Source organism: Sinocyclocheilus anshuiensis, unplaced genomic scaffold (genome assembly GCF_001515605.1).
Source record: "Sinocyclocheilus anshuiensis isolate Anshui unplaced genomic scaffold, SAMN03320099.WGS_v1.1 scaffold396, whole genome shotgun sequence".
Taxonomy (NCBI): domain Eukaryota; kingdom Metazoa; phylum Chordata; class Actinopteri; order Cypriniformes; family Cyprinidae; genus Sinocyclocheilus; species Sinocyclocheilus anshuiensis.
The window spans coordinates 1,286,759-1,312,950 of NW_015558623.1; the positions used below are offsets into that span (position 1 = coordinate 1,286,759).

General features: G+C 38.4%; 1 protein-coding gene across 3 annotated transcripts in view; it reads left to right on the plus strand.

The window, feature by feature from the left end:
- Window positions 1-24,609, plus strand: part of LOC107680714 (E3 ubiquitin-protein ligase PDZRN3-like) — a 101,448-nt gene extending 76,839 nt beyond the window's left edge. For 2 of the 3 annotated variants that reach the window (XM_016476744.1, XM_016476746.1), the window contains exons 4-10: window positions 17,351-17,604; window positions 19,160-19,247; window positions 21,092-21,190; window positions 21,344-21,406; window positions 21,493-21,594; window positions 21,690-21,806; window positions 22,421-24,609. In XM_016476744.1, coding sequence (XP_016332230.1) covers window positions 17,351-17,604; window positions 19,160-19,247; window positions 21,092-21,190; window positions 21,344-21,406; window positions 21,493-21,594; window positions 21,690-21,806; window positions 22,421-23,956 — 2,259 coding nt within the window. In that variant the 3' untranslated portion in view covers window positions 23,957-24,609. The remainder of the gene's footprint in view (window positions 1-17,350; window positions 17,605-19,159; window positions 19,248-21,091; window positions 21,191-21,343; window positions 21,407-21,492; window positions 21,595-21,689; window positions 21,807-22,420) is intronic. The other variant, XM_016476745.1, reaches the window with a different exon arrangement.
- Window positions 24,610-26,192: the final 1,583 nt, after the last annotated feature.

Here is a 26,192-nt window from a genome sequence, read left to right on the forward strand (position 1 = left end):
ATATATATATATATATAATATGTGTGTGTGTGTCTGTGTGTGTGTGTGTGTGTGTGTTTATGTATATAGATAGATCGATCCAAATTGTTGTTGTTTGTTTAATACAGCATTATGTTGTTGGTGTTTAATTTGCCTTTTTTCTTCTTTTTAAAGCCTGTGTAATGGGTGTCAAGGCTTGAAACTATAAACTTGTTTGGTAACTGGGAAATGTATTGTCTAGTATGCATTTTTGAGTATTTGAAAAAAGTCTCCATTATGCTATATGGGCTGAATTAACCATGTGAAATTCAGCCTGAAATGAATGCAAGTAGCTCCTTAGATTTGGATTCAAAGTGTTGTTTTCAACAAAGAATTCATGCTACTGAGATCTCCTCGGCCCCCTATTGTGGCTGTTAAGACATCAACAGAGACAACTGTTAAACCGGTTCAAAGGGGCCACAGCGAGACATCTGGAAGAACAGGCGATGAATATGAATGTTTACATCAGAGCTTAGACCCAGAGCAGGAGGACACTGCTCTCCCAGCGCTGATGTTGTCTTAATTAAAGTGGGGATGATGTAGCCGCCACCCCCCTCCTGCCAGCTCACCTCCTCTCTGGCCCTTCCTCCACCTCCCACGTGGCTCGTGACACCCCAACAAACATCATTATCTGTGACTTGGGCTGCTTCTTTTGTTTGGCTCAGGCAACAGGAGTCCTAGTACTTTCACTAATAGACTTTTTTTTAAATCTTTTTCTTTTGTCTTTTTCTTTCCCTTTCTTTCCTTTTTTCTTTCTTTTTTTATTGTTCCAGAATGTAATGATCAATAGTCTGGGGAAAACATTCGTTTCCCAGGAAAGGAGGCGAGATACACTATTGGCTCAACAACAAATCATTACCATGACAAATATGTTTACAACATATTAATTTGTTCGTGGTTGGGTGGTCAGTAGATTTGAATAATGAATCATGATTAATAAAGCAGTTTTGTTGACAATAAAAATTTAAATTCTGAATTTATCTGTTAACTAAGTAAAATTAATTTAAAAATGTAAAATATTAAAACATTGTAACTTAAATATTTAATTATTAACCTATTTTAACCTTTATTAATACAAATATTAAATCATTTTTTTAAATATGAAAGTTATAAAAAAACATAAAAAATAAAATGTACATTTATTCATTTAGCAGAGGCTTTTATCCAAAGCGACTTACAATTGACGAATGCAACATGCGATTCGACATAAAGCCAAATAAACACAGGGAGTGTTCGTAATACAAAATTTCAGACATCATTCAGATTAGTACAAGCTAGAAAGGGTAGGGATTAAGGAAAAGTGCAAGCAAGTAATTTTTTTTTATTAGGAAGATCGAAGAGTATATTTAAAAATAAAAAAAATAATAAAATATTTTAAAAACAAAATAGTAAAATTTATTAAAAATAAAATATTATTACTTTTATTGTCATTCTTTTTATTATAATTGTTATTCTGTTTGTGTCTGTGCAAGTGTTTATAAAGCTTGAATGCATGAGAGTCGTGCCTGTATTGTAATCTTCTTGCTGGAGGTTAGATCAGTCGAGGGTCTGTAAATCTTTTTCGATCATTTCAGCCTTAAGCAGGTCAGAGACTAATCCATACACACATACACTCTCCTATCAAGACCAAACAATACCTCTAGGAACTGAAGATGATGAAAGAAAGAAAAACGTCCAAATTATGATACCATGTCTTCAAATAAACCAGACCCACATCATCTGCTTTGCATGATGCCTCTTGCCGTCCTTTGTTTTCTCCAGGAGCTCTGATAACATAATTTGATCTCAAACGTTCATGGCTGTCAATCATTTCAAAATCAGAGATGCCAGGAAGGGATCATGCTTACATAGAGAGAGGACAACAGGACGGTCCAGGAATGATGTAAACATTGGAAGAGGAATGATCCTATGGAGTTGGTCTGGGAATCGGCAGGAAACTGGGACAGTTATATATCATATGGAAACATCTGGTCTGAGGAAATCCCTCCTCTGCCATCAGATTAAGCATATACATACAAATACGGTTTAGTTCTCATCATAGCCTTTCTCGCAGAGGCTGGTAGGAAAGGATGGTCCATGCCAGCTAACTTCCTGTGCTGCTCCCTGATGACACATTCACGGTCAATGAGATGATAGCTCATAGAGGGAAGAGGCAGCTTAAACACACATCTGAAATAATATTTTCTCACCTGATAACCCTGAGTATACAACAAGACAAGCCATTAGCATTCCGTTGATATCTTTGGAGTGCAAAACGTGTTTATGAAAACACAAAGATGCGTATGGAATGTGGACAGACATTCAGCTGTCATGCGACAAAGAAATAACATGCTCTATTTTGTCTGACTGGCATTTGAAATATCCATTGATATCAACTCTTGTTGTTTAGTTGACATGTATGTTGTATTTCCACTCGAGATGCACAATAGATTGGCCGATGTTGGATGATATTGGATATTTAATTGTTTACACATTTAGATTATATTTATGTAATCTATTAATCTATTGAAATGTAGTTCTGCCATGACAACTCTCTGTGAGTTTAGCATGGTAATATACATGGCAATGTCAATGTGTTTGGTCTTGGCGGAATAGATCTGCTGCTGCAGAGCAAGTACCGAGACTTGCAACGGCCAGTACATCCATGACATGCTGCTGTGAGCATGTAAGAAATACAGCTGCTGCACATTTAACATATATTAGACAACCCCATATAAAACATACACGAAATCACCTCGTAGCAGATCTATACAGGTGGAGCTGGGGAAGGTGGAGGGTTTCTGAAGCGTGCTGCAACTGCTATAGTGAGCACTAGCCGAGTATTTGAATGTTTGAACAGCAAGCTCATTGGCTGCTGATACAAAAAGAACCAATCAGCTGCGCCACGTGAATAATGATGTCATTATGTAAGATTGAGTTAGAACCTATCGGCCTGCGCCATCTAGAGTTTCATAACTTTACATTTTTTTTAAATTATTAATTTAATCACAAAATGAAATCTTTATAAATGAAATACTTTATAATACTTTATCATTTAAATTGATTGATTTTATTTGAATTGATCGATTTGTTTGAATTATTTATGTATTTTTATTATTTTAATATCTGCCATTTATCAGCTTTTGACCGTAACTTGAAAATAATTATTGGAATTAATTTATATATTTATTTTTAGTTATTTTATGACCGGTTTGTGTTGTTAAATGTGTATGTAAAAGGGGCACACTGGCAGCAGTTATTCATTTCCAGCCAGAATTGGTGATCTGAGGTAAAATTCGTGATCAGCTCGAGTTGAGTTTCACTTCATGCGAATGATCCATTACATTGGATGAGTAAGATCGCCTACTAGCAACATGTTGTACAGTGATTTGCAAAATGCCCCATTAGTATATGAAATTATATCATAGTTCCCCTTGCGTGAATAAGGAACACTGCCCCAGCATGGTTCGACATCCTTCTAATTGGCACTTATGTTTGGTTGGTTGAGTGGCACCACAGTGGTGGACATGGCCGATGCCAAGTCTGCACTGCCCTATTGTCAGCTATGGTGCCATAAAGGGCAACTCACGGATTAGCGGGGAACCAAGAGCACAGTGTCGTTTTGCATCAGTCACCTCGGCCTGGTCCATGAGGTGAAAAAAGAAACGTTTGGTCTGTAGATTTGTTTGCTTGGCTGTCAGCCCACTTATTAGCGGAGAAAAAGCCCCAAGGATTGCTCCGATTATTCTTTTGTCCTTATGCATGCTGTATACCAAAGGTCAGCAAAATAAAGACGAAACTGAATGTTCGCTCTGCTCATTGTTTTTATAATTCTTTAAGACTCAATTATCCTTCAGTATTAGTGGAGAAAAGAAAACCTCTTCTGTTGCATTAACAATTATTTGAATGACTTGTCACAAATTATTGCAATTTGCATAATTATCAGACCCCATTCAACAGTCACTGTTGTTGGCATAATGCTCTTGTGTTTACACATCAGGTGGAAAGAGTAATGAATTCATCCTCAGCAGACTGAAATGCACCCAAGTCACCATGTACACACAGCAGCACTGTAAGACAGCCCCCTAATGAATATGCAATGAGGCCATGCTTAATATGCATAAGTGGGTGTGCATAAGTAGGAGAGTGTTGCTGGTGTAAGCAGACAGATCCAGAGAGGGGGACTGACTCAGACCTTTATGCTCACACTCATACCGAATGATAGTTCATCCTGCAGAGCTTGTGTAAAGCTTCCAGAATAAAGGAAGTGAGAAACACTGAAGAAGGAGGAGGAAGAGAAAAGACAAGGTGTATGGTCAAGAGGGCATCCCCACATGTGACGGAGCGAGAGAGAGAGAAACAGAGGGAGGGAGCGCACTGAGTTCCTGCTCTCCTCCAAGAGAAAGACTAGATGGTGTGATCTGTCCATGATGGGGTGCAGAGTTTGTACTCTACAGAAGCCTCAAGAGCAATACAAACTGCTATATGAAGTATGCCAGGTAACTGTTCTCTTTTTTTATTTTCTCACAGAAAGCTGTTAATTGGAATTGATCTCAACTAAAAAAAATATATATATATTGTTGATTATCAATAATTTGCAGTTATCTATAAAAACTCTTAGTCGGTGTAGTGTTCAGAATTGCTGATTAATCCATTGTAATGCTGTATCATATTTATGAAAGTGATTTCAGACAGAATGCTAATTTTGGAGAGTGATGTCGTGGCATTGTGGTCCCAAATAGTCTGGTCCGTAGTCTTGAGCTATGAGACTGTGGTTGGGATAGCTTATATTGTGACAGACAGTTTATGAACGATCATGTTACAGGGTTGATGTGTGGACAGATCTCAGTCCCTCTTCTCTCATTAAAACAACTAACTTTTCCATTCTGAGGCTGATTGTCATTGTTGTGTGTTTATAGCTAACCATGTATTATTTGGCATGGCTAGAATTGAGCCATATGTAAACATCACTGCTGCTTTTGTATTTGGTTTAATACGTTTTGGAGCTATACTGGTGGTTTGTAGAAAGTAGATTTTTGAGAGGGAAAAACCTCTCAATAATTAAAAATATCAAAATTTTGATAGTCAGAAGTAATGCATTTCGAGTTTTAATACGTGCAACATTGTAAAATTGTTTCTACTTGTGCCATGTCATGCAGCATGTATGAACTGTGTCCTTGTGAGCAGTGTGTCTTCAGCTCTTTTGTCAGACATTGTTGTCAGCTCTGATTTGATTTCCTGTGGGTTTTGTGATCCCGACACTTACGGCTTTAGGATGTCTGACACAATATCGCTGGGAGGCTGTAGATGAAAACCAGTAGGGGGCTCTAAAAACACAGCCAAAAACATGCTTGTATGTATATTTATGCAAATGTGAACACATTATCACAGATATTGACAGTTATCAACATAAATTATCCATTAATTGTTCCAGTGTGGGAGCTTTTTGTTGATTTGAAAAGCTCACACAAACTAAAAGATGCTAATTTATTCAATTTGTGATGGAAGGAATCACTATTTCTTGGCATGAGTGCATCTGGAGAGATTGTACGACCACATTGTTAGCGCTTCCTCACCTACTAAGGGATGCATACATCATGTTTGTATGGTGTATGAAGGATACTTTCAGTAAACCTAATGAGTGACCACTTCGTCTTCTCCTTTCACTATGTTTGCTGTTTCTCTGCATTAGCTGTTGATGACAGTGCAGTCGCTATTGTGAAAGGCTGTGCTTTGATCGTACAGACTGTGTGAAAGCGGGACTAAAAGCTTTTTTTCCCCACTAAGGGTCGAGTGTATATATCTGTGTATTTGTGTGTGCACTACAACAGTAAATGGTCTCTGTTTGTTAACAACCCACCAGCCTTTTTCAAATCACTCCTCTGTTGGGGAAAAAAAAAACTGAATGAAACAAGAAAAGAGACAAAGACATTTTGGGCCCATCATATGAGCTCTTTATCCAACCCACTCCTCCATCCAACTGCATCTGTCATGCTGCTGTCAATTACTTTTGATTGGCAGGCTGTTAGTAAAGTGAACCATGCTGGTTTCTCTAATGCCGCTCTCATTTTGCCAGTTACTAGAAGCTGGGTCATTGCATGTCTAAGAAAAGATTTGGCAGACAAAGAAACTCATCCATGTTTAACATGAAATGGCATTCATCACACCTTGCGTGATATTGGTATGTCATCCGAGAAGCTTTGAAAATGCTGTGTTTTCTGTGGGGATTGCAGATGATGCAGTTGTTTGAACCATTTTTGTCTGGGCTAATACATCAAAGAGAGACACCATTCATCTGTGTTGAATGAGACAATGTGACATTGCCAAAATTAAGCATGAGCAGTTGACTTTTACCAATAAAACAAGTTTTAAACAGTGATTTCAGAAGTGAAAAGCCATCCCTGCTGAAAACACCACCATGGCATGTGTTCTTTTGTTCCTAACACTTCATTCCTTATGTTTAAAATGTTTGATAACTGTTGTGCAAAACTAATTTGTTAATTATTGTTCAGTTTTTACAACAACAATTACACAATGAAAAGCATATGCATTATGAATATTATGCATTATTAATATTATTATTATTTTATATACTTTATTTACATATTAAATTAATAATTATTTATTATTAAATATTACAATCAATGCTATTATTATTATTATTATTATTATTATTATTTATAATGCTGTAGTTACAAAAATTTGTATTGCAGACTAAATTACAAACATTTCATTTTATTTTATTTTGAGAATTTCAGGATATTTCAAAAGTGCTTTTTTTCATGCATGAAAATGTTTAAAGACAGTGTAAATATAAATTGTACTTAATTCTAATGTATTTCTGTGGTTAAAAATTACTCTTTGTGAGTGTGATTTATAATGAAATGGTTTTTGCGGTTTCCAGTAAAATTAATTTTTAAAACAACTGGAGAAGTCATGGCAAGTCATAGAAATTGTTCAGAAAGTGCAGCAACCACTAACAGACTAACATCATTAAATTGTATCATGTATATATTCTGTATGTTATTGTATTGTGGATTATTATAGAGTATATTATGTCTGTGTATTAGTAGATAGTATTATAAAATCAACAATTGTGATGGGAAAGCATATTGTTCATGTATAGCACAGATTTAGATACCACAGACAGATAATGGAGTCTTTGTGATGTCCGATCGGTCCGGCTCACACAGACAGTAGGTGCCTGGAGAAGTATGCGGGAGAGGGGTTTGTTGTTCCATGGGGTAATGTTCAGAGTGCTTTTGGCTGGTGTCAGGGTCACTCACAATTAAGGCCTGTGAGTGGCGGCAGGATGTCGCAGGGCTTTAATGAATAGAATGAAAGACTCGTTTGAAGTGTGAAAGTGATCTGTTGACTCATCCTTTCCCAGGCGCCCGCTTTCCCATGTGTCCAGCTGACCTCTCTAAGCATGTGCGTAAATACACTCGTGTTGTAGATTGTGATATGGAATTACATTATTGCAATGGATTGATATTGGTCTTGGGGATTTAAAACAGAAAATTATGCATTATTGGGGAGAGCTGGAGGTCTGTCAGAATGTGTATGGTTCATTGGATGGCACATACAGGGGATCAGGCTTCAGACCGGGCCGGTCCCCAGATAATACACACAGATTCTCTTCATTAGGGTGTCTGGCACTGCTTCTACCCCTTCTCTCTGTCTCTTGCTGTCCCTCGCTCTCTTGTAGAGCTCCCCAGAGGCTGACTGATACAGAGGGATGCCGCCTCCTCAAATGAACACACTCACCTAGAGAGATTCATGGGCACACAGAAATGTTTTCACAGGTCCATGTGCTCCAGGACACAATACATATAACTATAATATAACTATAATACATTAAATTAGCGCATTTAATCATGCTATTCGAATTTTGATATCATAGGAGCATTTTAAGAATGAAGTACCACTTCAATTCAATAGGTTAAGATCTTCATGTTTTTATCTACGTGACTTTTCACAGCACATGTGGATATTTGTGATTAAATTGGCAGCCCAACTTGTGAATTAAAGTGCCATTTATTACTACTGTACACTATGAAAGTAATAGATTCAGTGACAAGGTCAAGAACCACTTTGAACTTGATAATACGCATTCAAAACTGATTTGTGCATCTTTTCTACCGATTCATTCAAAAGAATCAGTTCATCCGAGTCATTCATTTGTGACTTCAGTGGTTGCGTTTGCATTATTTCATGTTTCAATATGGAGTGGTGCAATGAAGGAACTCATGACAGAGTATTTTATGATGCTCTGTCTTTTTCGGAAGGAAATTAAACCTTTTATTCAGCATGGACACAATAAATTGATCAAAACTGACAGCAAAGACATAATGTTCTAATTGAAATTAAATGTTCTTTTGAACTTTCTAGACATCAAAAAAATCCTGAAAAAAAATGTATCAGTTTCCACAAAAATATTAGGCAGGAAGAAGAAATATTGATCATAAGAATTTTTTTAGGCACCAAATAAGAATATTAGTACTGTAGTAGTAGAATATTAGTACTTTTGATAAAGTAAAGGAAGTCTTGGTCAGCAAAATGTAAAAAACATTAAAAATCTGACCAACCCCAAACATTTGAATGGTAGTGATTTGTTTAATTTTTTTTTTAGTGCCAAACATTCATTGTGGAAGAGCAGCTTAGCTTCCACTGTGCTTTTGTGTCGCATTCTGGCAAAATTTGCCAAAATCCTGTGTTTAAAATTAGTGGGTTAGCTGGCCTATTGATTTCAATGTAGTAGCCCCATTTAACAAAACCGCTCACAGGAAAAGAGAATTAGTCCCTGTAAAGCTACAGGTCAAGAGAAGGTAATTTTCCCCTTTAGTTAAGATAATTAGAATGGAGAGAGGACACAGTGAGCATGCCTCACCATCCCTGAGTAAACTTGATCTCTCTCTAACTGTGCTGAACTCTGTGCTTCAAAGCACAAAATGTATGCACCATGTGGAGATTTAGTCTCCTTTGTCCCTGATGGGCCCATGTTGGCCGACTGGTGGAGACTGTGTTTGACAGCTCCGTGGCTCCGGTCTCACTAGAAGTGGCATGGCATGGCACATGGCACCGGTCTATATATATATATATATATATATAATTGCATAATACATGTAATATATATAATAAAATCATTAATTTTTTTACATTTTTTTTTATTGACCTCAGTAACTAACTATCAACCACCAATCAGGTATTTTCAGAGAATGGCAAAAATTGGCATCAGACCTGAAAAATTCTGGTGCAGAAGATTTACTGCTCATATTTGTAATATTTTTGTGCCGTTTAGTTGCATCGCCTTTTCCAAACTGCTGCCACACTCACAATCATTCTTGCTATCTCCCTCTTCCCCTAATTAGTCTTTACAGTGATAGGATGCAAAAACAAATGGTTTGTGCATTACTGTTGGGAAATCGACTGCGCGCAGTCTAGTTAGCTTAATCAGGGACAGGTCCTCCCCACAGCGCCTCCACAGCTGCTTCACGCTGTAGCAGGTGGCCGGCAGCCATTCGGGAGAGATCGCTACCCTCCAGTCTGCAGACTGACGCTCTAACACTCTCCTCCACTGCTAGTGATGGGTAGACAAAGCACAGAACATGACAAAGACATACACAAAGCGACATGATACAGATGGAATGAGACAAATGGACAGATAAAATACAGACATAACATGTCAATATTGACATGTCATTGACAGTGCTGTAGACACAATATTGATTTACCGTAGCAAAGTAAAGACAATTGTTTAAGCTGCTCTTAGACCCAGTCGACTAAACATAAGGTACAGACAAAACATATTGAGCACAGAGAAGCATAGTGTCCAGACAAAGCAGAAGTTCCGTTTGAAAACCCAGTGACCTGCCTTGTCTACTGGCTACATATGAAGCTGCCTTTTAAGACAGTATCCTAACTGAAATATAACATCATGGATGAGTGATTTTTTTTAATCAATAATTTCTCATTTTGCAGCAAAAAATATACATGTCCAATTTACACCATATACTTAAGATTAAAGAGATAGTTCACTCAAAAAATTAAAATTCAGTCATCATTTACTCACCCTCGAGTTGTTCCAAGCCTGTATGGGGGGGATAATACTATGGAAGTCAATGGGGACTTGAAACTAATTAGTTTTCATTTTTAGGTTAACTATTCCTTTTAAATGTCTATACTTTAGTTAAATTATATTTATTTTCTCTATTGGAAAACTGTTTTCTCTTAAGCACAAATTTTAGTGAAGATTATGCTTAAACCATGACAAACTTTTTGGCAACGGGGTAAGAATAATGAACTTAATTCAAGATGCTGTATATTCCATCAAAACTGTGGTCTTACACAGTAACATGTAAATCTTGTTTTAAGGATGTAAATAAGGTAAAAACACTGATAAGATCATAAACGGTGTACTGGAGTTTGCCGTTAGCACTAGTTGTTAAGCGAATGCAATATACTTATGAACAGAAAAAAAAACAATAAACACAAACCACAAAATAACTTAAGCATAGAATACTATATTTGTGTACTTACTATTGTATATATTATATGTATACTTTCTTTTGGCTCCATTCACAATCTTTGATTTATTTATTTATTTTGTGTGTGTTCCACTAAGCTTGTCCCAATGCATTCTGGGATTTATTTTTTCTTTCTCTCTCTTTTTTCTTTTTTTAATACAGTGACATGATACATAGATCACTGTTGTCCATGAGCGGCTCAGTGGAGAATATGAATAGATCAGCATTGTTTTGTCATTAGCCTCCATAAGTCTGGCGCAGATGTGATAGACAAACACAGGTGTGCCGGCGCGTTTTTATGGACAGCTTTATTTGCACAGATGCATCAGATTCTCCGCAATTAAAATGAAATAATACCAGATTAAGTGTCCCAACTGTCTTTGTTTTTCTTTGTTACGTCTGCCATTTGTTCTGTCTAATGATAGGGGTCAACTGTTTTTGCTGTCTGTTTCATAATTACATACAAGGAAATACTAAAAGCAAAGCATGCCAGTCTTTATCCATTCTAGCCAAAGCGATGACTTGATTATGAATCATTTATATTAATAGACCCAATTCTGAGAAGCTAAATCATTTATTAGCATTTCCATCAGAGACGTTTCTACTCCAGAGGCTTGTTATTCTTTAGGATGGGATAAGACACAATTGAACAGCATAAAACCGAGTGTATGCATGTTGGGGGGTGAATTGGTGACATGCTTCCCTGGTGTCCATGTGGAGTCATGAATAAAACATGCTAACAGAGAAGTTTGAATTTGCTAGGCTTGAGCTGTTGGCTGATTTTGAATGCTGTTGATGGACCTGTTATATCTCATTTATATTCAGAATGAACGCTCTTATGTGGTTAAATACTGCTTGCTGTGCAGCTCACTTTAAAATATTGAGCTGTTGTGTCTTAAAGAACTGCTTTAAACATTCATTGGCGCTAAAGGCTTTTGTGCAAGTGTGTGAAGACAGCATTGTCAGCATTTCGATTTTTATATAGTATGTCATCATTTGTCAAATATATGTTTAGTAACTAATAGGCCTGGAACATGTGACTGGAAAAATAAGTGTGTTTGAGGTAAAAATATTTGCATACATCTCATTTGCCTGCATTATATAAATGTTTTTTATTTATTTAATTAATTTTAACCATCCATTTTATTCCTTATTCCTATAGGGTCGTGGTGATGCTGTAGGCAGGGAAAACAGTGGATGGATGGCCAGTCCATCACAGGGCTTTTATTTTATTTTATTTTTTTATTTTTTTTATTTAAAATGTTTTATTATTTATTAAAAATCATATTAGTTGCCATTGCTCTATACCACTACAACTTACTGTAAAAAAGGGATACAAGGTGTAACAGTTTCATTTTATGCAAATAGAATCAAATTACTTCAAGCTTTGGTTGTACCCTCCATAGACACTGAGTGGGACAAATTGTAATATTTTAATTTATTATTAAATTTTCTCACCAATAACATATTGGGTTACATGTTTCTTACATAAACAGAAATGTAACTCTGTTTAATCTTGGACAAGCGCAAACTTCAGAGTGAATGGAAACTAAGCAACTGTGAAAGTGTTTTTTAGAGGCAATAACTAATTTTTAACAGGTGTACTCTTTAACAATAGGCCTAATTCACTTGAAAGATGATGAGTCCATGCAGGTGCCACAGAGAGCCTGGCTGATGGATCTGAAGTTCTCACTATTTTTATTCTCACTTACTTTGTATGCTGAAACAAACCACTTTTATACTTTTTACTGTATTTTTCCTTATGAATTCATTTCATGTTTACCAGACCAGGTTAGGACCAGGCCCAGATGGAATCTACAGACTTTTCACAGTTTTGCCCTGTTTTTGGTAGGAAAATGTGCATACTTCTGCAAGCATATTAAAGTTTGAATACCCAAAATATGGCTTGTTCAAATTCTGTGTAAATCTACAGAGTTCTATGAGCGCTGTACTTGTGTGGGCCTGGTTATAACCTCAAAAGCTGCTAGTAAGGTAAAGAAGTGCATCTTTTTATGTGGTAGAGTGTGGGAAACTGTACTTTCCTCAAATGGAAAGTGAGGGACAACTCATTATAGGAGGAAAGCAAGGACAGAGGAAGCTTGAAGGAAGTGATTTAGCCTCCCACTATTGATCCTCTGTGGATAACAGAAGGTCTCATGCTTAAACAGGATTAAGAGCAAGTAAACAGCGGCGTCTTTTAGCAGGCGTCCATGCTTATCAGAGGCATTAGTTTCCCTCTGTTTGCTGCTTAATCCGCACTGAGACGGCATGCCGCAGTGTATAAAGGTTGCTGTGTTTCAAGTCAGAGCTGTAAGGAGGTTTCCTGATTCTGAATGAAATAACACATACATACACATCGAAAGACCATATCCATTCCTGCCAAATTGCAGCCCTTTTTTTCTTCAGGACTGTTATGTATGGAAGAAAAGAGGAATTAAGTCTCTAGATGGGACACACACATAGTGAGAATGTTCTGGGAATAAAGCCTTCAGCTTAAACTTCATCTGTCAAGTTTGAAAGATGCTTATTTTTTATGTTGTTGTTCTTAAACTCATAGTTTTAGCTCGTGCCGAACTAGAGAAGACAATATATCATGGGAAAGTTGGAGAAAATCACAAGCAGATATTGATGCATGAATGTGGAATCGTTTTCCAAGTGAAATGCTTTGGTCTGATTTTGCATCTGATATTTCTGTTGTTGTTTTGAGTCATGTCTCCCAAGGCATATTTAATTCTGACATTGCATTGAGTTTATTGATATTGGCAAGTGGCATGAAAAAGGTCCAATCCATCTCACATAAGAAAGGATGAACAGGCAGATTTTGCCTTGACTTCTGTTGGAGAGTAATTGACATTTAGTCCTTCAGAGCCATGAAGTTCTTGCAAGTGATCTGTAGTGGTCAAGATAGCGTGCTAACTTGTGATTGAGGTGAGTATCACATTAAGTACATTAAAAATAAATGGAGCAGTCTTGTTAAAGTTCATAAACCAAGACCCAGATCTAGATTAAGACCAAGACTGTGTGTTTATGTTTCCACAGAAATTTTAAGCAGCACTGTCTTCAACGTTGATAATTATAAGTAATGTTTCTTGAGCACCAAATCAGCATATTAGAATGATTTCTGAAGGATTTTATGATATTGAAGACTGGATGACTGCTGAAAATTCAGCTTTGTCATCATAAGAATAAATTATGTTTTAAAATATATTAAAGGGATAGTTCACCCAAAAATGAAAATGCTGTCATTAATTACTCACCCTCATGTCGTTCTAAACCCGTAAGACCTTCGTTCATCTTCGGAACACATATTAAGATATTTTTGATGAATTCTGAGAGCTCTCTGACCCTCCCATAGACAGCAATGTAATTACCACGATCAAGGTCCAGAAACGTAACAAAGAGATCTGTAAAATAATCCATGTGGCATCAGGGGTTCAACCGTAATTTTACGAAGCTACGAGAATACTTTTTGTATGCAAAGAAAACTCTCCAAAATGGCACCATGGTGAAAGAGAGAGGAGACGAATTGTTGAATAAAGTCGTTATTTTTGTTTTCTTTGCGTACAAAAAGTATTCTCGTAGCTAAGTAATTAATGACAGAATTTTTGGGTGAACTAACCCTTTAAAACAATTATTACTCTGTATCATTGAAATAATTATTACTGATAATTCTCGCATGGAGTGGATTCCTATTGAAGTGATTGGATTTTGATATTTCATATTGTGTGTTTATCAATATTTTTTCTGTCCATTGACTCAATAGATGTCTAATGGAAGAACGTGTCAGCTGTGAATGGCCATTCCAGTGGCTCTGTGTTAAACATAGGGTGAAGAGGCTCAGTTTGCACCGTTCTGCTGCGTGTACTCCTTAGTGAGATGTGTCAGAGGTGAGCTGTGTGAATGGGGGTCCCGCTTCCCTCCCTCCTCCTTGCTTGAGAGGCAGTGAGGCAGAACGTTTCCTGGGTTGAGGCTTTGTCTCGGGGTCATGGGCTACAAGGAGGAGAGGGATTCCTATGCACTTAAGTCCTACTGAGAACCAGACAGACACACCAGAAAGGGATGATTGTGTTATTGACCTAGCTGACAGAAAGAGAGAGGAAATGAAAATCTTTGCAGAATTGAATACAAGGAGTTAGATAGAGAGAGTTGAAAGATAAAAATAGAGAAAATAAAAGAAAAACTGTCATGTTAAGTGATGTCAGTTTTAGAAAACGTACAAAATAGTACCTTGGTTATTTCATGGTCTTTGGATAAATATTATTGGACTTCCGTGATTTTATAAGCAGTACCTTCAGAGTACCATGGTAATACCATGGTTTTGGACACTTGCCATGGTAATGCAGTGATTGTCTGAAGGACATTTGAGTACCATACCAATTTTTGTTAAGTTATATATTAAATACAGATTTATTTATTTCATAGATGTAAATATGTTAATACCATGTCACTGTCACATTATGGTTTTGTAAGTGTGTGTTTTTGTACATGAAGATGGAAACACCGTATATTAACGGTGAAGTCGTGGCCTAATGGTTAGAGAGTCGGACTCGTAACCCAAAAGTTGCGGGTTCGAGTCTCGTACCGGCAGGGATTGTAGGTGGGAGGAGTGAATGTACAGTGCTCTCTTCCACCTTCAATACCACGACTGAGGTGCCCTTGAGCAAGGCACCGAACCCCCAACTGCTCCCCGGGCGCCGCAGCAAAAAAATGGCTGCCCACTGCTCCGGGTGTGTGTTCACGGTGTGTGTGTTGTTCACTGCTGTGTGTGTGCACTTTGGATGGGATAAATGCAGAGCACTAATTCCGAGTATGGGTCACCATACTTGGCCACATGTCACGTCACTTTTTATTCAAGTACCATGCTAATACCATGTTTTAGGACATGCTCTATGATAATTTCATGGTATTCCCTTATAAAAGCATTTACTTTTCCCTTTCATTTACAAAAATACTACTGGGCCAGGTACTAGCATATTGTTTTGGACATGTGCAATGATATCCGATGTATACTGTGGTACTTTGAAATATACCACGGTACTAATATTAATTCACCATGGTAGTTAATTTTGAATACCGATTTGGCAAACTCTCTAAAAGGCTTCCTCAGTGTTCATTTATTAAAGATGGTGAATCTTTGTTTCGGTTTGAAAGTTGCAGAATTTGGATTCATATCGGATGTTCCAGTTATCCCTCAGGCTGGGATTAGTTTTAATCCTCTTTGTTATTAGTTAACATATTCTCTCTCACAGCTGAAGTGCTCCGATCCTGCCTGTTTGGAAATCCGAGAATGGGATCCAGCAGCTTGTGAATTAGACTCTATAGATATTTCTCACAAGTGATTTATTTTTTTTATGAAGAAAATATAGAATTATATAGGATTTCAGTGGATACATTTCTAAAAGCTGTGTGAGAGGTTTGATTCTGTGATAAAGGTGTGGAAATGTTTGATAAAAATATGGCATACAACTCGAGAAAACCATCGGTACTGCTCAGAAAATGAATCGCTAAACTATTATTTTCAGTATTTGTATGTAAATATGTGTACACGCATTTGGATATTTGTGTGCACTAATAAGGTGTTTGTGTATTCTCAAGTGTTGCATCACCCAGTTTCTTGTGTTTTTTCCATGAATTTCATCACACCCTTACTACTGTAAGCCTGTGCGTGTGTGTGTGTGTTTGTGCGTGCGTGTGTGTGTGTGTGAGTGAGTTATTGTGTGAGTGTCTCAAAGCTGTCTTTCGTCTAGAAATCAAAAATTTACAAATGGGGAATGCTGTGTTTGTTGAGATGAGCACATGGGGAAAAACTCTACAAGCTCTAAGATAAGAGAGACGGTTCACCCAAGGTCAAACACCCTGTTAGCAGACACGCTGACAGAAACTGTCATGCTTTTGCATTCTAATGAACGTGTGGTAGCTCAGCTGTTCAGTTTAGCTTGACATCAGCCTAACTAGAACCTTTGTATTGAATTTTTTTTTTTTACAAATAATTTATGCAATACACCAATAAAAATTATTTGGACATCGTTTGACAATGATTGTGCTTTTGGGACATGTGTTCGTTTAATTTAAGCAAATGATTTGTTTTCATTTATATGTTATATACAGTGCATTTATTTATTAATTATTTTATCACCCTGTTCTCTATAGATCTGCATCAGCGATGATAAAAAATATGGTAATTGTATATATCAAAGCATCACTGTGTTACCTCCATATTACTTTTTTGTAAGAGTAGCAACAATTGCAGTTTTAAGTGCTGTACAAATCCGTTTTAAAATGTTCCTTTATGCGTTCAGCTCGGACCCCATCTGGCCTTGGTTCTCTGCACTAAAAGATTGCTTTGAACCTCTTCTTCCTCATTTCTTTTAGCCCTCATCAGCAGAGTGCTGCTCTTGATTGGTGTGTCATGCTTCGGCCCTGAAGCTCTCATTCATTTCCTCATATACAGTGCCCACATCATCTTCCAGGGAGGCCCTCGTCTTCAAATTACTTGGCTAGATACATTTCCCCCAGTTCGGTTTGTTTAATGACCCTGATTAATTAGCAAGAAAGCGCTTTCTAATTTATGTTGTTGTTTTGCTGAGTCTAGCTTTGACCCCCGAAAGCAGCGAGAGGCACTACAGATGCTTTGTTCTGTTGTAATGGTTGTTTTGTAATGCTTTGCTCCCTTGGTTTTCAATTTCAATGGATTTGTTATCTCGGTACAGCTTTACCGTTTACAGTGGAGTAGTTTTTGTCTGCTCAGTTATATGCACAATTCCACACACAATAATTGCTAATACCATTTTTAATGTTAATGTTGTTATGTTTGTCTGTTTCAACAGGTCAATGGAAAGGACTTGTCAAAGGCGACGCATGACCAGGCAGTGGAGGCCTTCCGTATGGCTAAAGACCCCATTATGGTCCAGGTGCTACGCCGGGCTCCCAGGCCCAAACCTACAGGCCCAAGTGGGGAAGCGCAGGTAGTGGACATCAGCACCCAGACGGACATCACCTTCCAGCATATCATGACCCTCAGCAAGCTGCCTACGTCCTCCCCACCTGTGAATGTGCTTGAGCAGTACCTGCTGCCAGAGGGGTGAGTGATGGCTCCCTGGACCAATCACAATGCATATCACAGATTTCAGTTATGATTGACACATAACTAGTGAAGATCTAGCAATTACATGCCATTGCACATAATTCAAAAGTTTCTCTACCAGCCCAACAGAACATTAATATACTTGTCAGACTAACAAAGTTTTGGCCCAGGGCACAAGATTAAATTAATTTGCTTTTTTATTTATTTGGATTTACATTTTCCCCTCACACAATATCATATCTCACTGCATGTGTCCTCGGGGGTTTGTCTCTCACACGTTACTGACAGGAACTTTGTAACCAAGAGAGAAGAATTTCATTTATTTCCCAACACACTAAAATTAAGCTTTTTTTAATGTCTAATTTCTGCAGATGCTTGTTTATACCTTAAAGGCACAATATGTAAGATTTTTTTATTAAAATATCCAAAAACCACTAGAACAGTGTTATATATTTTGCTGACTTGTGTACTTACATTATCCCAAATGTTTCGAAGAATGTTTTAATCCAGAGAAATAAGCAATTTTAACTAGTGACACGGACTGTGTCCATAGTGTCATTGTGTCGCCTGCCAATGACGTCATAACCCCTCGATTTCCGGTTTTGTTTTGTAGAAAACATGGAAATACCAAAGACGCTTTAATATGTTATGCGTTTTTATAGACCGGTGACGACCGCACAGAGTAGCAATATAACAGAACTTTCAAATGTATCTAGTATGATAAAACAGCACTGCTTTTTTTTCCCCACATACGCACGACCGGAAGGAGCGGAAGCGGTCGACTGTGTCATAATAAAAGCTCCGCTGCTTTCAAGCCGTGTGTCACGCTCGTTCAGCGGCCTCGTTTCGCTTCGACGGCTTTCAGCCTCACCCTGCTTCATTCTACTACGTTAATAAATCATTAGCTCATCCATGAACATGATTTCTGCCTGAGTCCCGTCAGATTGTACCGGCTGTGGGGATGAAGACGACAACTCCCATGATTCCACACTCAGTCACGGCATCATCAAACTATGCCTTTGTCTATTTGTTTATTTTGAATACGCGCCTTCCAGCGGCGAAAATTACATATTGTGCCTTTAAGTCGTATACTTTCTAAAAGAGTTGTTAAATAGATTATGACTGCTGTCTAAGAAAACAAATGGTCACATATATTTATGAAAATGAGAGTCGTGTACATTTTAAAAAAATTTAGTTGCAGCTCTGAAATTGCTATTTTATTAATATGTATTATATTTAATTTAATTTTTATTTTTATCTGCAGATTTTTTTTTATTAATAATATTATTTATTGAATATTGCTGCCATTTATCATATAGTTATTCTGTCATAAACAAGAAAAGCACATATTCCAGCAATTTTAAGAGTAAAATCCCTCATAAAGCATGTAAGATGTGATGAAATGGGCAGTTCAGCCAAACTGGTAACATTCATAGAACATATTTATTAATCAGACCTCTGAAGCTTGAATACAGTGTTAATTTGTTAAGCATAGTCCCTCTTTAATATTGTCCTTTATGGTAAGATATGGTTTTGTTTTTATGTTTTCTAGACACTCTCCTGCTCATGAATACTTCGACCCCAGTGATTTCCTGGAGGGCATGCAGCATGAGATAGAAAGAGAAGAGCTGGAATATGAGGTAATGCCAAACAGAATCTCTCTTTATTCTATCTTCTGTCATCCCTGAAACGTGAATTAAGACATGCTGACGCCAGGCCTGATGCAAGCGGTCTTCACTGATGTATCGGTGAATTGACCAACCACACCATCCATAACCTCACACAGGCACTAAAGTGGTCAGCTGTACTGACATCAAGTAGCCTTTTTAGCCCTGGTCCCTTGAACAGATGCTATACGGGGATATCATTATTTACTTTTGTCATTGACTTATAAATCGGTGAAAAGAGATAATCGGATAGGTTGGAATTAGACTAACAACTGGCATGATGGATCTGAGTCCACAATAAGCGTAGACAGATTGCGCTGTAATGATAGTGGTGGGCAGTGAGTCATGAGGGGTCATGAGCGAGTCCATAAAGAGATGAAGTTCAGAGACTTATAGCGGCAGATGCTCTACACACAGCACTCTTGACAACCTCTCATTGGCCCCCCAAGGGAGGGAGTGAGCGCCCTGCAGACAGAGATCAATGACCAGGATGGGGCCCAACAACTCCACCACCCTCCTGCCTTGTTTACCTTGATTAATACTCTCTTTTGCACTTCAAGGACAAAGGAAAGGGAGTTTTAGATGCTGTGAGGTAGAAATGCACTTAATATGCACTGTTTTCTTACCGTAGCGCAACGTTGGCAGGCATTTTGCAATTATATTATGTAATGAACTAACCAGCTTATCAAATACTTCCTCAATATGGTCATGAGCAAATCCATGCTCAAAGAAAGGATCAAGGTCTGAGACATTTATTATGGACAATTACTGCTTAGGTAATCTCATCAATCTCAATCTCATGAAAACTATCAAGCATGTTATATTTTGCCCCAAAATCAAAGGAAATTATAAGCAATTATATTTTTAAATTATATTTAAAAACAGTTGAGATTTATGTTTAGGGCCATTAAGTTGTTTTACATTGGGACATTTTTTTTTCCGACAAATTAAGCACATTTCCATCACCAATTCTCATTACCACAATACAAAACAAATCTTCTCAATTCTCAAATGACAATAATATATTATTTAATCATGTAGTAATTGTTGTACTGCCTTGAATTTATGCTTATTTAAATTAAAAAATGTATCACAAAAATATTATCCAGCACAACTGTCTTCAACTATAACAATAATAAGAAATGTTACTTGAGCACCAAATCAGCATAAAAGAATGATTTCTGAAGTGTAACTGTAGACTGACGGCTGCTGAAAATTCAAATTTGCCATCACAGGAATAAATTATATTTTAAAACTGTTAACATAGATTAAAATAGAAAAAGGTTGTTTTAAATTATTACACAATATTATTATTATTATTATTCACATTATTACTTTTTAAACAGACCCTAACATTTTGAACGGTATGTAATATTTGTATGTAATATTTCCTTACCTAAACATGTATTCATGAGGTTCGCCTATTTACATAGACTAAGATTGATGGCAGAGCATTTGTTGGTTGGTTTAGATTACAGCGGGTTTTTGCAGTGAGCTGTTTGATTGCTCAATAACAGCTTCGTTCATGGTCTGCTGTGATACCAGCCCCGTGAGAGCTGTGATCTCCATATGTATCTTGTAGATTACAGGTGTTGACAAAAGATGGAAGGAGACTCGGCTCATGTACATGTTTATGGCAGCATGTAGCTCTGTCACAGCACACTTTAAACTGAGCAAATTATTCAAACATATAGATCAAGGCAACAGATTGTGTACATTGTTATGATTTAGCTGCTGTGTTTACACAGTTTGGCAAGGGGAACTACAAATGACTTATAGTCAGTGCTGTGCATTAAAATATCACACTCTTCTTTCAGGAAGTGGATTTATACAGAACTAATATCCAGGATAAACTGGGTTTAACTGTGTGCTACAGGACCGATGATGAAGATGAGACTGGGATCTATGTCAGTGAGGTGAGTTGTATCACAAAAATAGCCATTTTTGTGCATGATAATGTCCTTTGTACGCTCTATAAAACATTTGTGGTTTCAATTATGAATTACAATTTAGATTAATTTTATTTATTGGGCTTGTATTGTTGGTCAACAATTTTCCTCATTGTACAGATTGATCCGAACAGTATTGCTGCAAAAGATGGACGAATTCGAGAGGGAGATCGAATCATCCAGGTTTGCTGCATGTCATTGATGCCATTTGTCTTATTCCATCACATTTAGGCATTTTTTTCTAAACAAATCTCTATTCCACAATTCAGATCAATGGCTTTGAGATCCAGAACCGTGAGGAAGCAGTGGCTCTTTTAACCAGTGAAGAAAACCCAAATGTATGCCTGCTATTGGCTCGACCAGAGATACAAGTGAGAGACCCAAGCCACAAACACAGCATTCATGCTGTTCACCAACTTTGAAGGATAGCTAATAGCTTTTCTCCTTTTCTCTCTGGTTATTTTAGCTGGATGAGGGCTGGATGGATGATGACAGAAACGACTACCTGGATGACCTCCACATGGATATGTTAGAGCAACAACACCATCAGGCCATGCAGTTCACAGCAAGCATGCTCCAGCAGGTACAGCAAATCCATCAGAAAGTCACTCGTGGATTCGTCAGGAGGCATATCAGTCAATCATAGCTCAGCCTGTCATGGCTTGACATCCTACACATCAATCATAATTTCCGAATCCGTCACTGAGCAGGAGGTAAAGCAGTCAAGCCAGGACTTTAGTTTAAAAGAAAGCATGGCAAGTTAGGTCCCATTTGCACCTGGTATTAACATCTGTTTCATGTGATCCAATCTGAAGTGGACTGTGCAATGTACGCATGTTAACAGAGTCCAATGCTTCTTGACATCTGATTGAACCAATTTGGAGGTGGTCAGATCTCAAATGGCTGCTCTGAAATTGTATTGAATAATTGCTTGCTTTTATAATAAGTATTCATTATGCCAAAGCTAGAAACTTTTAATCTAGTATTAGGCTTTCAAAAACATCCTCCAATAAACTTTGGAAAAGCCTGTACATATATCCGACCCCACACCCTTAAACCAATACACCTATACACATGTGAAATTGTGAGCTTGTGAGTGGCTTACCTCTTAATCTAGTTGTCATATAAACCTGGCATTGTATATTAAGAATATTGTTAACTCCTTTTTGTGATGTTCCCTGACTTGTTTTGTTCTAGAAGAAGCTTGAGGAGGATGGAGGTACAACAGACACTGCCACGCTGCTCTCCCACCATCATGAGAAGGACAGTGGAGTGGGCCGCACAGACGACAGCACTCGTAACGATGAGAGTTCTGAGCAGGAGAATCTTGCAGATGACCAGACCAGTGCCTCCACAACGCTAGGCAGCCGGCGCAGGCTCACCTACAGTCAGGACACCCTAGGCAGTGGCGACCTCCCCTTCAGCAGTGAGTCCTTCATTTCTGCAGACTATGCGGACGCGGACTTCTTGGGTGACTTTCCTGCTGACGAATGCGAGCGGTTTCGTGAGCTTTTGGAGCTCAAGTGCCAGATGCGGAGCGTGGGCAGCAGCGGCACCCCAGAGCAGAGCTTGTTCTGGCCCAGTGGTGGCGTAGGTGGCGGTCAGGGCAGCGTTGGTGAGGAGGGTGTCGACAAAGAGCTGGAGCTTCTGAATGAGGAGCTCCGCAGCATTGAGCTTGAGTGCCTGAGCATAGTCCAAGCGCATCGCATGCAGCAGTTGCGTGAGCAGTGCCGTGAACAGTCCTGGATGCTCCACAACAGCGGCTTCCGCAACTACAACACAAGTGTGGATGCAAGACGCCATGAGCTAGCGGACATCAGCGAACTCCCAGAGAAGTCCGACAAGGACAGCTCCAGCGCATATAACACGGGTGAGAGTTGCCGTAGCACGCCGCTCACGCTAGAACTCTCCCCGGACAACTCCTTGCGGCGTGGAAATGAAAATCAAGCGGAGGCAGGGGCGTGTAGTGGCACCTCGAGTGCCAGCAGAATTCTCAAACCTCTGCTGTCTCCCGTCCAAGAAGCTTGCAGCCCTAACAGAGGTTGTCCGACCTTGTCAAAAGAGTCCGAGGCTGGAACCCAGCCTGAAATCCGAGAACGCAAAGCTGGTCGCCATGCCCAGCCCCAGTCGCCCTACAAACACGCCCACATCCCGGCCCATGCCCAGCACTACCAGAGCTACATGCAACTGATCCAGCAAAAGTCAGTCGAGTACGCCCAAAGCCAAATGAGCCTAGTCAGCATGTGCCGGGATCCCGTTGCTTCTGCTGACTTGGGACCCAAGATGGAATGGAAAGTGAAGATCCGCAGCGATGGTACGCGTTACATTACCAAGCGGCCTGTTCGGGACAAGCTCCTGAAAGAGCGAGCCCTACGGATCCGAGAGGAGCGCAGCGGGATGACTACAGACGATGATGCCATCAGTGAGATGAAGATGGGACGCTACTGGAGCAAAGAGGAGCGCAAGCAACACGCCGTACGTGCCAAAGAGCAGCGTCAGCGCAGGGAATTTATGAAGCAGAGCCGTATGGACTGTCTGAAGGAGCAAGTGGGCAGCATTGAAGACAAGAAGGAGCTCAATATTATTGAACTGAGTCACAAAAAGATGATGAAGAAGCGGAACAAGAAAATCTTTGACAATTGGATGACTATCCAGGAACTGTTGACCCATGGTACAAAGTCCCCCGATGGGACACGAGTGTACAACTCCCTACTGTCAGTGACCACAGTGTAGGCTCTGTAATGTTCTGTATATAGGACACTACCGATTGGGGTAGACAATCCTGCCTCGTTCAATGCGGCAACATTTGTAAATAAGAAATATGAATGCCTTGTCTGAAGGAACTTTGCCATTTGCCAAGAGAAGCTACAATGAGTCTCTCAAAGATTGAATAGAATGGATTTATACAAGTGATGAGAACATGTTTTCTTATTTGCTCTGTTAATTTCTATATTGCGCTTGTGGTTTTGAATATTCTATTAAGTAACTGATTCATGACCATTTGGCCTCTTTAAACGGTTTTGGAAAACAATACAAAGACCATCAAGCATCACAACCATCAGCATTTTTATTTTATTTCAAGTAACTAACAGTCAGCAGTATTGTTCTTTTTATGCATACATATTGCTTATTAAAGTAACATATATTTAGCTTAATGGTCATCACACAGATGCTATTATATACTTTTCAAACAGGGTTTTACAACAAAAATAACTTTGCTTTACAAATTTTAAAGAAAAGGTGCTGTTTTTCCTAAAGTTCATGTTTCACACTGCTACTGTTACATTAGACATGCATCAAAGCGCAGCCATTTATTGAAATCTAAATCTGTTTGTATTGTTGTTGATATTAATGTCTGTTTTAGACAAAAGCCTTTTGTATAGGTCTCCATTGTATTACTGCAAGATAATACAGTTTAACAAATCATTAGTTAGAAATGCAATTTGATGTCTTGTAAAATGAGAGAAATAATAAATTATTGTTTTATATTTGATGAGCTTTCAAAATATTTTGGTGAGATTTTTTATGTTCAGTATGTTTTTACTAAAAAGAAGTTTCAGTTTGCAACCGCAGTAGGTTGGGAATTTCTTCAAACCAATTTAAAAGCATAAAGGGTTCTGCAGATATGTTTATGTATCTGTTCGTGTCTAAGTCTGTTAGTGGGTTGTGTGTGGACAGTGTCCACACTTCAGTGACCACTCGACCTCAGGGCCACTGACCCAGCCAGGCCTCTGTTTCTTCTTATCTGTCCCCAGCTGTGTGTAGCTCTGAAACATAGAGCTCAGGTCAGTGAACAGACCTGTATCTCATTACAATCACACTGAAAAGTCTGCAATGCCACAGCTGCAATGAGCAGCGCAGCCAGCTGCATGCAGAAAAGACTTCTGTTCCCAGCACAGTATTATTCTGGCAAACTGAAAATGTTTGCATTTAATAACCAAATACCAAATCAAGTGCAAACAAATGATGCTAGAACTTTTCTCAAATTTTTGCAGTTTGTTTTAACCAACTGTTGTTTTTTAGTGGATGAATGACAGGTTTCTTAGCAGAGTAACTTGCACAGTTGCAGTTCATTATATGAACAAGGTTTTGATACAACCAGAAATTGTCCAAATAGTCTTTTATTTACCTCTCCATTTATGTAGCAAATCTATTTCTGTGAAATATTTAACTTGAAGGTTACTTTCATGCTTTCTTTACTATCTAAAAACTTTGTCAGTACGAATGCAATCATTTCCCAAATACCTATTTCACACCTTGTTGACACCTCAAAAAAGAAACATCCACAGTTAGGGGGTATAAAGTACCAAAGCCACTTATTTGACTCTTTCTATATAAAACTTTTGGTTAAAAAAAAAAAAAGCAATACCATTGTGTAGCATTGTGCAAACGTTAAGGGGATAATTATGTTAATAAGGGAGGAGAGGGAACATGCTGTCACCCTCCTCCTCTCTGTCTGCTTTTATGTCATTGATTGCTTTTCTGCTTGCCTGAAGGAGGACTGTTTGTGTGATTTATGTCCACAGAGATCTCTTCACACACACTCTTTTAATAGGAGATAACAGAGTTCCATGCAAAGGCAAACAAAAAGAAGCAACAGCAATCAATTCTGAGTTGTTCCCTTTCTGGGCCAGGAAGAGAGGAGAAGTGGAGATTGCTTTGCTCACACTCTCTGGTGTATTTTTATATTGGTAATGAATGAAGGTGGGCAGCGTGTGATACGGCCGGCCGTATGATCCGGTGTTAGTTTTGGAGCTCCCCTCATTTGTCTAAATGCCAAAGAGGCAGAAGAAAAGGAGAAGCTCTGGAGTAAATCGGCTGTTGACCGATAAGACCACTGTTTGCGTCCTTGGCTCTTGTTCAGCTTTGTTAGCGAAAATGGGCTGACAGGATATGGTTTTATTGTTAAGAATGAGAATGAACGCCAGTGGGCCATCCTTGCTTGAGAGATCCGCAGTAGTGAGCTTAT